The following is a 13,431-nucleotide window of genomic DNA, read 5'->3' as shown; positions in this document are numbered from 1 at the left end:
TCCTAGCTGACAATATAAAACAATAGAGCGCAAATAATTTAATTTCATAGAAAGCATCTGTCGATACTACAAAGAAGCCCCTTGAGTATAATTGATCCCCCTTAATATAAAATAGCCTTTCTGCTCATAGAAAAAAGTATTTCCTTGGTGAGTGGTGTGTATGATATGCTTTTGGATTGTCAGTACGAGGCTCACGATATTGATGACGGCTGTATTGTGGTAGATTGAGGAAAACTTGTCGTCAATCCAGATCGATGACGACGATCCGGCATTCCTGTTGGATAGGCAAGAGGACAACGTGAGCACGTTTGTAGCTGCAACAAACGGCTTGAGCGCGGCGCAAGCGCCTCCATGGCTGCGAACGCCACTAATCACGGCCCGCTCCTTTATAGACGATGTCATCTACAGACTCGAGCCTCCACTGGCAGGAGGCCGCTTCGGGCATATAATGCTGGTGCCTAATAACCATCAGCAGCATACTGCCGCTGCTGCGACGTTGATCACTTTACAGCACGATGAATTCTTGCAGGATGCCATGCGGTTGGCCCTCCTGACCCTTCCAGTCGTCAAAAATGTTGTGCGATACTTCGCCTTCACGGCTCACCTTGCCGACTCAAGAGTGCAGAAAGTGCGACTGAATAATCTGCCGCCGAGTCCCCGCAATGGACGACCTATGCGTCAGCTCTTCATTTGATGTACTTTCATCTATGCGCCTACCGACTTCACAGCGCTTGTGATCCGCGTAGTCGCATCGTGCGTCAGCAGGAATGTGAGCGAGATAGCACCTAGTAAGTTAATTGTAGTTGATGTCGTGCGTCCAATGTTCGGATAGTGACGTGTTCGCACTGGGCTTCATTTTCAGAAATACACATTTTGACCCCAAAACCGTATTTAACTAAGCTACTAAGGCTTTAACCCTGTCCTTACCAAAATGGTACAAACGGTAGTATTTTGCAAAAGAAGGTGAATGCCCATCCCAGCTGTTACTGAAACTAAGTTGTTTTCTTCAACCCTACCGCAATCTAGTACTCTGCAACTCAGCGAGCTAGATCTTAATCCAGCCAATCGCGAGTGAATAAAGGTCAACAAAGAAACCAAACTATTGCCTCGGTTTCATTGTACCTTTAAGGTCCATAGCACCCCGGCTATGCAGTCTATCGGCGCTTTCTCTCCCGGGTCTATTCTTTGTTGTCTTTGCTTAGTTTGCTTCCCCTCGGCTCAGGTAAGACAGTATACGTGCTTGTGGTCCGTGAGCACAATTCCCGCGCTCAAATCCCCGGTAAATCCTTCTACCACGTCATAGTTTAAGTGCCCCAAGGTCCGATGGAACTTCACTAACGTTCCGTGCTACACGACTTGTGACTGTGCCGCCGGTGCGTCCACTCCTTCCGACAGCATCGCCATAATCGCACCCGACACGGGTTCCTGGCGCCGCCCCACCGCGCCGAGGATATATACCTCTGGACTCCCAACGAAGAAGCCCAGACGCCCCAACGAAGTTCCTTCACGCTGATTGGCTAGATTTCCATAGGTTTCACTGTTATTTTTAGGGTGGAACGAAGGTGCTACTCTGGCAAGAAAGCAGTCGAGCAAAAGCGTTCCCTGACAACAAGCTGCCGGCATGCCAATTGACTTAGTCGGTGATTATGGGTATTCGGAGGTTGTTCTACATGCCATTTTTCCGTCTGCAGATGTGGGTGGGAAATTTGTATCTGCTTTTGCATCTAATTCCAACAAGAGTGTACGCCTCGCGGTAAACAACGGCAACTACAGGCGATGGGCGTGCACGGCACTAGAATGTAAGTGGTTTGTATCGCTCGCACGCAAACGCATTAGGAAGGACCCAAAGAGTACCCGTAAGAGACCTGAGACTTCGCTGATCCACGTCCCGGACAATAGCTGGTATATTTCGAAGATGGATTTGACCCACATGCAGTGCTGCCCCAGTACCGCCAACCCGACTGGAGACCAAATTGCCCGCATGCCTGCTTTCCGTGCTGGCATTGTTGAGGGTCACAATACCTCCAAAGCGCGAACTATTAATAATTTGAAGCAGGTGGAAGGTGTGGACGTATCTAGGAAACATTCCGTGCTACATCGTGTAATTAGTGACGCATTGAAGAACATGGAGAGTGATGATATTAATGAATTCCAAGCGCTACCAGCTTACATGGAATTGTTCGCGTCCCAAAATCCAGGATCGAGAGTGTGCTGCCAATTAGATAGTTTTGGTAGATTTTTTCGCAGCTTTCTTTGTGGTTCGCATTCAAGATTCACTACTTCCTGTTTGGGAGTGCGATGGCACTCACATCAAGCACCCCCGCTACAATGGAATTTGTGTTACCTTAGTTGGCAAAGACGGTAACAAGAAGATTATTTCAGTAGCAGCTGCTTTTATTCACAAAGAAACCATTGACAACTTCGTCTGGTTTTTCTCAAACTGTATTGCTGCTGGAATCGCTATGCTTGATCGACCTACGTTCGTAGATCGAGGTAAGCAACTGTCTGCACAAGCTGTTCTGGCTCGCGTGGGTCTGCGGGTAAATCTAAAGTTCTGCGCGGTTCATATCCGCTTCAATACTGTCGACAAGTTTAAATCTGTGCAGGTTACTAAAGACAGTGTCAACAAACTCATCATGCAATTGCAAAAGTCCACCACTGTTCGAGCATTCGAGCAAAACGTTGCTGCCATAGAAAAAGCATTTTCTACCGGTGTTGTTAGTGGTTCAGGCGGGCAACGGAAAGAGGAGCATGTTTGGTCGTACCTGCGTAGCATACATCCGATCAATTGGACTGTAATTGGTAACAGTACATTGAGTGCTGATGAACTCAATTGGCTAGAACAAAACTGGACAAACGCACCTGTATATGGCACCGCTACACCGTTGTTTGGCGTTCGGTCTACTAGCGGCGTGGAAGGCGACAACAACGGACTGTTATGGAATCGCACTCGTAATAATCTGGGGTTTCGGCCACTGCGTGCATACTGCTTGCGCGCTCTCGATACCCGCAACAAACTGTTTGCAATAGCACGAATATGGATCAAATCAAATCACGGTCTCACATCTCATGCGATGACACTTTTTTAATAAGGAAGAGAAACTCGTTACAGAACTCACCGTCGTTCACGCGAAGCTGTCGGAGTTTTACGTCTTCAACCCCATTTGACCGATCAGACGTAGCATCTGCAACAAAGATGTACAAAGTAGATATGAGCTCAGGTAAGTGCGAGTCGTGCAGAGTGTGGGAGCAGCTTCACATACCCTGCCGTCACGTACAAGCTGTCTTGATCGAATTAGAGCGGCAAAACTCTGGGGCAGTGCCTTATATCGCACCTACGAATATTTTCATCAGGCATATTTGGTTAGAACAATCCACGCAGCTCTAGCCGAGATGGACATCAACTTACCAGTCGACAATATTTTAAGCGCAGGACCTACTGTTCTCCCAGCTCCAATTTATCGTCAAGCTGGAGGGGCCCGCAAAAAGCGGAATGCAGACATTCAGCATGGCGAAAAACGGATCCGTAGCAGGGGCGAGGAGTCTGGTCCATCTCGATCTAAAGCAAAGCTGGATACACCGAACGAGATGCGACCGTCTCAATTAAACGAGCATGACGACACGCCTTTTATACAGGCGTTTTATAAGTCTCAGCTATCTGCAGCACAGCCACAGCAGCGGCCCACATATCATTGCAGTCGGTGTGGGCTAGATGGGCACAATATAACTACTTGCACGTACACCGGGCAAGAAGAAGAGGGAGAAGACTCCATCTCCCCGGACGTGTATGTGCTTGGGATTCCACCGTTAGTCAGCCGCGGCGCTGTTCATCCAACACAGGAAGCTGAAGAACTTTAATTCTAGCACGCATCTATCACGAGTAGTTAGCAAGATCACTCCGAGTGGCTAGCAGAATCTAAATGACAACTTACACGCTTTAGTTATGCTTCATACCTCGCGAGATTTCGTTTTGCATCAGTTTACCTGTAGCGTGCGAGCAAAAGCATTTTAGTTTTTAGCACCTCTTCGGCATCTTCACTAGCACATAAACTTTAAAGACTCACCACGTGATGGCGCGCTGCATCCCGACGAGGTGCGAGATCCTCGTAGTGCAGCACCTGCTTGACTGTAAATGACCTCACCGAGTCATGAATTTGTTAGCCAATCAGCGTGAAGGAACTTCGTTGGGGCGTCTGGACTTCTTCGTTGGGGAGTCCAGAGGTATATATCCTGCACCACACACCTTCACACGGAGCCCTAATGAGCCCTTCTTGATCTCAACCAGCGCCACTCTGGTCGGTTGCCCCAACATGTCCTCGCAATAAGCTTCCTCGTCCAACCACTACTGGGTACCTGCTGGACCCACTGGCTAGGATCCAGGTCTCCTCCAACGCACTCGTCGATTCGTTCACGGTCAACATAAAGTTATGCTCGCGATCGGAGCAATTAGCCGGCAGATGTCCGACGGCGCCGCACTCATGGCTCAGCCTTATCTCTTCCCTTGGTGCGTCAGATACGACCGCGACGAACACTCTGCCCCATTTCCTGTGTTGTGGCGCGTCGAGCTCCCACGATCGCACCAACTGGACCAGCACTTCCGCCTGCGCGAGGTAAACCGCTCTGCTGGCGTCCACCTTCGCCATGAGGACGACAAACTTCTCGACAGCGTACTGAACAGTATTATTCAGTAGCTGGTAGTCCGCAATTCAGCCGCACACATCAAAACTCGAATGAGGTACATGCTACTTTCGGACCAGCTACACCAGACGTTCTTCGCCACAGTGAATAATCGCATCGCTTGGGCTGGAGTAATGTTCGTCTTGAGCGGTTCAAGCATTCGCTCCATGATGTACGGCAGGATCGGGAGCTACGCCCACCACAGCTCGCCTGGCTAGTGATAGTAGCACTCAGTCATTGCTAAGAGGCAGCGCTCCAGCCGGTCGTTCCTGACGTCGTCGAGCCACAGAAAAACACACGCAGATTGAACAATGTTAACTTCTATCTTGAAACGACGTCCCCATTCGAAGAACCCGGGCCGTAGGCCCACGTAGTACCAAAAAGAGCTCTACGTGACGTAGAGCGCTTTTTTGTCGAATGGACACATTGCGAGCATTTATGTCGCGCATCTGGATACTGCACGATCATACTTACTTGTTTCTGCGCTGAAATACCACCTCCTCATCCTCGCAAATCAGCCTCTTTTGGTCGTTGGACCACAATTCCAAGTACAGGTCGTTGTCCGGCTTGTGCTCCCGGGAATAGTCTCTGACGGTCGGAAAGCAGCATATTCTTACCGCGAGGTTGATAATCAAAGTAGCTCGGTGGCGGTGCTGGTCTCCGCGGCGTGGCAGCGGGTGGTGTCTGGAGAGTCATCAAGCGAGTCAATGTGAATTCTTGCTCCCCGGCCGAGCCTTGATGCAAATAATCTTGAGTCAGACGGGCTCATGGACATCTTTATGTTGTGTCCTTGATGTCACTCGACGCGGACCTTCGTTTCCAACTTGGTTTGCGACTCTTCAAGTCGGCTGAGCTTTCCGGTTATGCCACACATCAGTGTCAGGAGCTCATTTACTTCGTCAGTTCGGACGGGTGGTGTTTTCCCGTCAGTGTTAATGCCATTCCACTTTCGCGAGTCATAGCGGTATCATCTCTCCTCTCGCGCGATATGGTTGTGATCTTGCCTTCTTTGCCATCTGCCATTCCGATCCTTTCGCGATCGGTGGCGAGTCCAATAGCAGCGCCGCCATTCTCGGATTCGTCAGAGATGCCGTTCATTTTTCGCAACACCATGGCGCATATATTTAGCAGTGGTGGATGGTTTAAACAGCACGAATGAAATTTATAAGTTTATCAATTTTTTAGGTCCTAAGGCCATCTCCACCGCGTGGCAGCAACAACGTGTAATATAACCTATATGTGACCAGTTGCTGCCGGTAGCAAAAACGCTGAGTTCCACCGCGTAGAAGCAAATTGGCGCCTCTTCGGCTCAAGATTCAATCTGCCCCCCCCCCCCCATCCGCCATGGAGTCGGGTGATGAGGAGCTGGAGAGATGCGCTAGTGACGGGGAAGACGAGGTGAGCTCGTGTCCGCCTTTACTTATCCACTATAGTGTTAACGCTTGTTCTGTACGTTATACTATATGTATTGATACTTCTTACTCTCGCGCAGCGGATAGCGCCAATAAAGCGCAAGCGGGGAGGCTCTGTGCCAGGAAAAGCTGCGAACATCCAGCCTGACTTTGACGAGGCTCACAACAAGCTGTGGAAACTGTACTTCGCAGAGAATCCACGCTTCTCTGCAAAGTACTTCCGGCGTCGGTATCGAATGCGACGATCGCTCTTCATTCGCATCATGAATGCTGTTGTCGCCAGAGATTATCATTTTCGCCAGCTACAAGACGCATTAGGGAACAAGGGTATGTCTTCTCTGCAAAAGTGCACGGTGGCGATGAGAATGCTTGCCTACGGATGCATTGCGAGTGCTTGATCTTCACCACTTATCCAGTTTGGCCCACGCGTGCCAGGCTTGGACGTCATAGTCTTCGTGTGCCGCAATGCAAATATTTGAGAGGCGCGAATATTGTCTGGACGAAGTGCACAGAAATCCGAAAATTTTCATAGTTTATCTACGACACTTCATTGGGACAATCTTTTTGCTGCTGGGGAGCAAAAGTCAGAGCAAATCGGCTCGTTTTGCTCCCGCGAAAGCTGCTCATTTGCTGCTGGAGCTATTCTGCTCCCGCGGTGGAGCGAGACCGCGGTAATTTATTTTTAGTTTTCTGCCACAGCAGCATTTTGCTCCCGCGATGGAGACGCCCTAAATGATATATTTTGAAACACCTATTTTGAATTGAGCCTTTTTGTTTTGATAATTCGCTGAGCTAATATATTACCAGGTTTTATTTCAGGATGCTAGCTCTGATATAAATTTCAGGGAGTTGTACGTCCAAAAATACTCTTGAATGAACCCAGCCTATGCTTTCATTGCGTTGGACACTTGCACCCGCACTCGGCCAATGACATCGGCTGTCTTATGTCGATTGGTTCATGACACGATATGACTATTTAGTGTAATCAATGGCTATCGTATTACTAAAGCGAAGGTTACCTTTTTCCGTTTAATAAAAAAACCACATCTTATCACGACATAAAGGTATTGTACATGTACTGTATCAGTACTATACCTTTATAGAAATATAACATTCCTGTTTAGAAGATCACAGCTTCAACCACAGTCTTTGCCATAACCCAATGATGGCCAGCTCCGAGCACGCGCTCGAGGCTCTACCTCCTGGCTCTACCGACCCCTCTGCAAACCCACATCGCCCACGCTTCTCCTGGTCCGTCTTCTGGTCGTACACTGGCCCCGGTTGGCTCATGAGTATGGCCTACTTGGACCCTGGAAACCTCGAAGCAGATCTACAAAGTGGCCTACACACGCTACCAATTGCTCTACGTTGTTCTACTCAGCACCATGTTCGGAGGCCTCTACCAGATCTTAGCTGCCAGATTGGGGGCCTGTACCGGTCGTCACTTGGCTCAATTATGTCGCTCCGAGTATCCACCACTCGTCTCTTTCGGACTCTGGATCATGACGGAGCTTGCCATCATCGGCAGCGACATCCAGGAGGTACTGGGATCGGCTGTAGCCTTCAAGCTTCTATTTGGGTTACCTCTATGGCTCGGTTGTCTGCTTACAGGACTCGATACCTTCACCTTCCTGGCCCTACACCGAGCGGGAGACTCCAAAACTCGATATCTCGAGATGTTCTTCTTGCTGCTCATCGCCACCATGTGCGTCTGCTTCTTTGCCGACTTCAGCATGAGTGATCCTGACGGAATAGAGATAATAAATGGGATAGTGGAACCCAGAATGGACAAACAGAACACCATGCAGGCGGTAGCGATGCTGGGGGCCATCATCATGCCACATAATATTTTTCTTCACTCAGCATTGGTCCAAGAGAGGCAAATTAATAGGAGATCTCCTACAAAAGTAAAGGAAGCCAACTACTATTTCGGATTGGAAGCAGTCATGGCGCTGTTCGTCAGCTTCTTAATCAACGCGGCGGTGGTTTGTGCCTTTGCCAGCAGCTTCTTCAGCAGCCAGTGTTATGCGCTGAGTAGTAATCCTATTTCGAGTTTGTATGGGAGAGATATCCAGACGTCGTGTATTCCAGCAAAGGCAGCGTTGAGCTCGGGGAGTACGATTTACGATGCTTTTACGGGCAATATCTGTGTCTTTGGTGGCGAGAGTGTGTTTAATGAGGATATGACCGCGGACATTATCAACACGGTGACAAAATGCACACCGTGTTACGTGGATGGACGTGGAGATAGGTTTGATACGGTATCGTTTGGGTCGGGGCCGACAGCTGGATATTGCCAAGAGATTGGTCTAGCACAGGCTGGCGAGGCAGTACGTGAAGCACTTGGTGGGTATGCTAAGGTAGTGTGGGCCATTGGCTTACTTGTATCAGGTCAGGCCTCGACCATGACAGGTACTTACGCTGGTCAGTTCGTCATGGAGGGATTTTTGGATATCCGGATTGCAGCTTGGAAGCGTGTGGCGCTTACGCGAGGAGTGGCATTGATCCCAGCGATTCTCGTGGCGCTTATCAGTCAAGATCGACAATTCCAGAGCGACCGCTTTAACGAGCTCCTTAATGTACTCCAGAGTGTTCAGTTGCTTTTCGCACTTCTGCCGTTGCTCGCATTTACCACAAGCACGAGGCTGATGGGGCCACTTTTTGTAAATAATAGGTGGATTGGAGCTCTACTCGTCGTGGGCACGGCGTTGCTTTGTGGCGTGAATTACACGCTCGTCTACGATATTCTCATCAAGAACCTCCCGGAAAAGTTATCAACGGCAGCTTGGATTGGTCTGGTCGTCGTGGCTGGGTTATATATGACGCTGCTGCTGTACTTGCTGCTAGTGTACCCGTCCGAAACAGTCCCACCACACTATGTAGTCATTCCGTCTGCAGTGGACTCTGAAGTCCTTTCTGAAGAAAAATGCAAGTCTACATTTATTGCTGAGGAACGCGTACCGGAGGATGAAGGTGTCGTAAGATGCAAGGACAGCGAAGCTGATGATACGGTTAATAATAAAATATCATCTTATAAGTCAAATTCTCGTTGATGGTTTCCCCCTTCAGTAATCTAGTCTCGATCACGTACAAGCGCTAGATCTCGAGCTCGCAGCTCTTGCTCCCATCTACATATTGCAACATAACAGTTAAAATACAAAGTATACTTAAAAAATAATGATCCGTACTCTTGGTAGCAGGTTTCATAGTACTTTTGGGGTCGCGATTGTCGGATCTTGAGTACCTCTTTGTCCAACAACTCTCGCTCTTCATCAAGACTACTTAGATCCCACATTTAAAGGCGTAAACTCTACTCGCGAAATTAAGTAAATAAAGTAATCCTTAGAGCTCACTTGAAAAAGAGCGCCCAGCTCACAACTTCGATTCACATCGCTGAATCGACCACGACTAGGTATTGACGTCGCTAACCCACCACACCACTACCCGCCCCCGTTTCAATCACAATGATCACCTTCGGGGCACCACGCTCGGCATCGGATCTATGCACCCACTCAATACTCCCAGTTTGGCAGTCAATTTTCATGCAATCAACGTCAGGAACAGTCCATGCTTGAGCATCAACTAGCTGTGGCAAGAATAACATCGCGATCTTCCAGCTCCACTTCTGATCAAGACCTGCTACGATTCCTTTCAGCACGTCCACGTTAACGTTTTCCCCACGATTCTTGCATTCGCAAAGAATCATCGCGCGTTCTTTGCTGTTGTTTAGATCATCCAGCAAAAATTCACAGCTATCTGAATTCAGAGAGCGAATTAAATGACCAAACTTACATCCCTCACGTTCATTCATGTTGACTATGGGTTGCGGCCACTCAGCATTCGGCGGGGCTAAGAAAGGCATCGTCCTCATGGACAAACTCTGAATGCTCCTGTCATAGTTTGCAAGCAAACCCGTAGCACGACAATCCGCTCCATTTGTATCTTTCAACTTCGTCTTTTCCCAAATTTTGTCGTGAAATTCGCCAACCAAGCACTCCAGAAAATCACTGAAAGGAATTCCCTGCACACCATGTCTTCGTGACGAACAAAACAGCGCATGAGCGACCATGTTCTCGTACGTTTTGTACTCGGTCAAAGCGGCATCTTTACTTTCAGGAGCCGGATATGCGCCAGTGTCAGAAAAAACAGATTTGGTAGAATGTGCCACGCCCCCATTGGTATGTTGATAGTATCCCGAATGTGCCTTTCCGCCGAGAATCGCAAGATACAGCAACAAATCTTCGTCCATAAGCGGATAGCAACATTGTGGTGTCCATAGTACCAACGGTCCGGTTCTATCCGGTTCCGTATTCAACTCACCGTTCGACATTATGACATCCGTGACCTTTTCATCCACCAAATTCGCGAAATGCAGATGCATATTCTCGGCCCCGACGACCAATCTTTTGTTTTTCGGTTGCATTCCCTTCGCCCCAACATGTAGTCTTTGTTTTTTCGAAGGCAGTTCCCCATTATTTTTGCTAGCGTTCGAGATAGATATCGCCATCAGTTGCGCATACCTTCCGTACTCTGAATCCATAAACTTCGTCCCAAATTGTGTCGTCGTACTAACAGCGGCAAATGCTTCGTCTAGCAAATTCCAGAGCTTGACACGCGAGGAGTGCCAGGGCTTGGATCGATGCCAGATAATGTCGTAGAGCCAACCTGGAGCATGGCCCAGCCCGTAATGTCATCACCTGCACGGTTTTGCGGCTTCTACGAACTTCTTGAAAAAAACCCTCGAAAATCTCCCACGCGAATTCATCGCAACTATATTGCCACAACCGGGAACCGAGCCACAACGGCCTCCCAGACCTCTTGATCTTGCTGACTGTCCGAATCGAATACAAATTGATAAGGAGGAAACTTGGAGACAATAGACATCCACATGAACTTTCCTGTGGCACTGCTAGTCGCTGGAGACGCCAGACTGCTTATTTTGGGATCCTTTCCCATAACAATCACCAGCAAGCCACACGCGCGGAAGATATTGCGTTGAAACGCCATTACATTCTTCGCTTTGACGTTAAGAGTCACGTCATCCAATATGAAAAAGGGCATCAATTTTCCCTTTCCCTCCATCTTCTTAATCTCGCGACGGACATCATGCACAGCGCACATTTTTACGCGGAATTCGGTTTTGTGCTCGAAGCGTATCATTTGTGCGCTCTGATGCTGGGAATACTCCAGCAAGCACGAAATAAAACCACACGTCCACAGGTCCATAGTCTGGTAAATTCCTGATTGGCAGTTCACAATGTCCTCCATCGGCTTGGCAACTGGATCATCCATTTCCACAACCTTGCGAAATGCCGCTGATATCGACTCGAAATTCCTGTACATCGTCTGTGACCCGTCAGTTATCTCGTTGGCAAACCAGTAAAACCACGGTCGGGAGCCCTGCAACGCGAAGGCAAGCTGCGATTTCCCCATGCCAGACGACCCTTCTACGCAAATAAACGGAAGCGGAAGATCACCCGTGTCATAGATAGCGTCGATTTTGTCCAGCACTTCACAGCAATAATTGCTGCGTTCTTTACGAATGCGAACGCCGCACTTTTGATAGTAGTCCAGCTCTTTCATAGGATTTTCTTCATTGCCTTCTAGGATGACGATCGCGACCGTGCTCACGAAGAGACCCGGAACCACCACTAGCACGTGGAGTTGGTCAGCGGATGGCTGGGGCATCTTGTTTTTGTCAAGCACCCACTGCAAAGTCTTCGAGGCCTTCATCTGCTTTCCATCGATCAGCGTTTGAATGACCTGGTTGATCTTTCCTTCCTCAAGCTCCAGAACAGCTTCACTTTCGTCAGACAACCACTCGTCATCCGTCGTCTTCGCCAGGAAAAGCTGCAGTTTGTCTGCATCGACATTTTTGAAGTCGTTCGGCATATTCTCCTTAATTGCTATCTTCAAATGGCCTACCAATTTGTTCTCATCGATATCGACAGAGAAGGCGCCTCCCCCTTCACCGACAACATTACAAATTAAGGACACCATCTTCCCTCGAGTTGGCGAATTATGGAATGAGGGATGAAGAGATTTTTTTTTAGTGAAAACGAAGGCGTGTCACATAGACAGGTGGGTCACCACTGGTCTCAGAAGGTGGTCTCAGACGCCCCAAAAATTTGGTCCAGTCCAAAACGGTCACAAATTGTCACAAATCGTGACATATCGTATGCTGAAGTAGCGGTGTATGATTGGTCATAAAAATGAAATTGAACGCGTTTAATTTCTTCGTATTATAGTTCGTTTGACAGACGTTGACTCGGTGCTGCAGACCGTCGCTTTAGAAGGAGAGCAAGAACATCGCACGACTCTGCTGCCCAAGTTAGCGGAGAGAAGCCACAAATACCCGGCAGGGCGGCAGGAAGGTTGCCATTTTCAGCTCTGAAAATGACGGTCCTAATTGCTGGAGCTAAGACACGAGTTTTTAGCTTAATTTGCCTCGCATAAGTGAGAAGAACAGAAATGATGGAAGCTTACTATTTTCTAGTTATTGATGTTGTCTGTTTGCTTTACGAGTAAGGGTGGATGGCAGTTGGGTCGTAGCTCTGCTGCTTTAGAGGCTTTTATGCCATTATTATTGATGCTAGGTTTTGCCATATTAAGGTTGCGCTAGTCAAAGTTCTTCTAGTTGCGTGTACAATATAACTGTCAGCGTGTTTTCGCCAGTCTTGCGCTCTGATGTGGTAATTGTTGCTTCAGCCGTTTTGAGGCCTGAAGGCTAAAGGTAATTCCAAACATCCTTTGAGCTGATGCTAAATGGTCTTCTATTTACCTGTTAAAGTCATCAGAAAACAAAAGCACATTACAGATCTTAGAGCGAAGCCTTATCACGTAAAACGCTTAAAATGATGTTATTCTCAAGTGTCGTGGGATGGAGTTAACTTTGCATTGTAAAGTGCTGCAAGTTAGTATGAAGAGGCTACCATTGTAAATCATAGGAATCTTGAAAATGCAAGAGGCTTTCAAAACAGTTTTGATGAGTTATGGATGTGAATTTATCATCGGACGTGACCTGTTGACTTCTTTAGGTATTGATATGGACCGTCAATTGGAGCAACTTGCCTCTCACGTGGATGATGAAACGAGTGGAGACCCTTTCGAGTTGAAAGTTGACGAACCCCCTGCAAACTCCAGCCACGTGGCCAGTGACGAAGGAGTACGTGCTGTCGTTGAGGTTCAAATTGAAAGGACCTGAAGAATAGATTTCCACCTGACAAAGCGAATAAATTGCGAGTGATTGTGCACATGTATGATGTGTGGCGCTTAACCCTTCTAGCCCCTCTGTTTATGCTGTATCATACAGCAAAAGAAATAAGCTTTCCTATAGTATGAC

General features: G+C 48.1%; 2 protein-coding genes and 1 pseudogene across 2 annotated transcripts; 1 reads left to right on the top strand and 2 right to left on the bottom strand.

Moving 5' to 3' along the window:
- Positions 1-1,347: 1,347 nt before the first annotated feature.
- PITG_09025 (uncharacterized protein) lies at positions 1,348-5,700 on the bottom strand (the record flags this gene model as incomplete). Its single annotated transcript, XM_002903004.1, has 9 exons — positions 1,348-1,517; positions 1,951-2,075; positions 2,766-2,793; positions 2,863-3,017; positions 3,441-3,469; positions 4,065-4,126; positions 4,397-4,670; positions 5,295-5,361; positions 5,573-5,700. 9 exons carry the CDS (start codon positions 5,698-5,700, stop codon positions 1,348-1,350), a joined length of 1,038 nt encoding a protein of 345 aa, XP_002903050.1.
- Positions 5,701-7,254: 1,554 nt separating this feature from the next.
- Positions 7,255-9,298, top strand: PITG_09024 (Metal Ion (Mn2 -iron) Transporter (Nramp) Family; the record flags this gene model as incomplete). Its single annotated transcript, XM_002903003.1, has 3 exons — positions 7,255-7,381; positions 7,428-8,953; positions 9,287-9,298. The coding sequence occupies 3 exons, from the start codon at positions 7,255-7,257 to the stop codon at positions 9,296-9,298; spliced, it is 1,665 nt and encodes a 554-aa protein (XP_002903049.1).
- Positions 9,299-9,534: 236 nt separating this feature from the next.
- On the bottom strand, positions 9,535-12,089 carry PITG_22874 (annotated as a pseudogene; the record flags this gene model as incomplete).
- Positions 12,090-13,431: the final 1,342 nt, after the last annotated feature.

This window comes from Phytophthora infestans, genomic scaffold (genome assembly GCF_000142945.1).
Source record: "Phytophthora infestans T30-4 supercont1.16 genomic scaffold, whole genome shotgun sequence".
NCBI classification, from domain to species: Eukaryota; Oomycota; class Peronosporomycetes; order Peronosporales; family Peronosporaceae; genus Phytophthora; species Phytophthora infestans.
The sequence above is the reverse complement of the archived record's forward strand: the minus strand, read 5'-3'. Positions and strand labels throughout refer to the sequence as shown.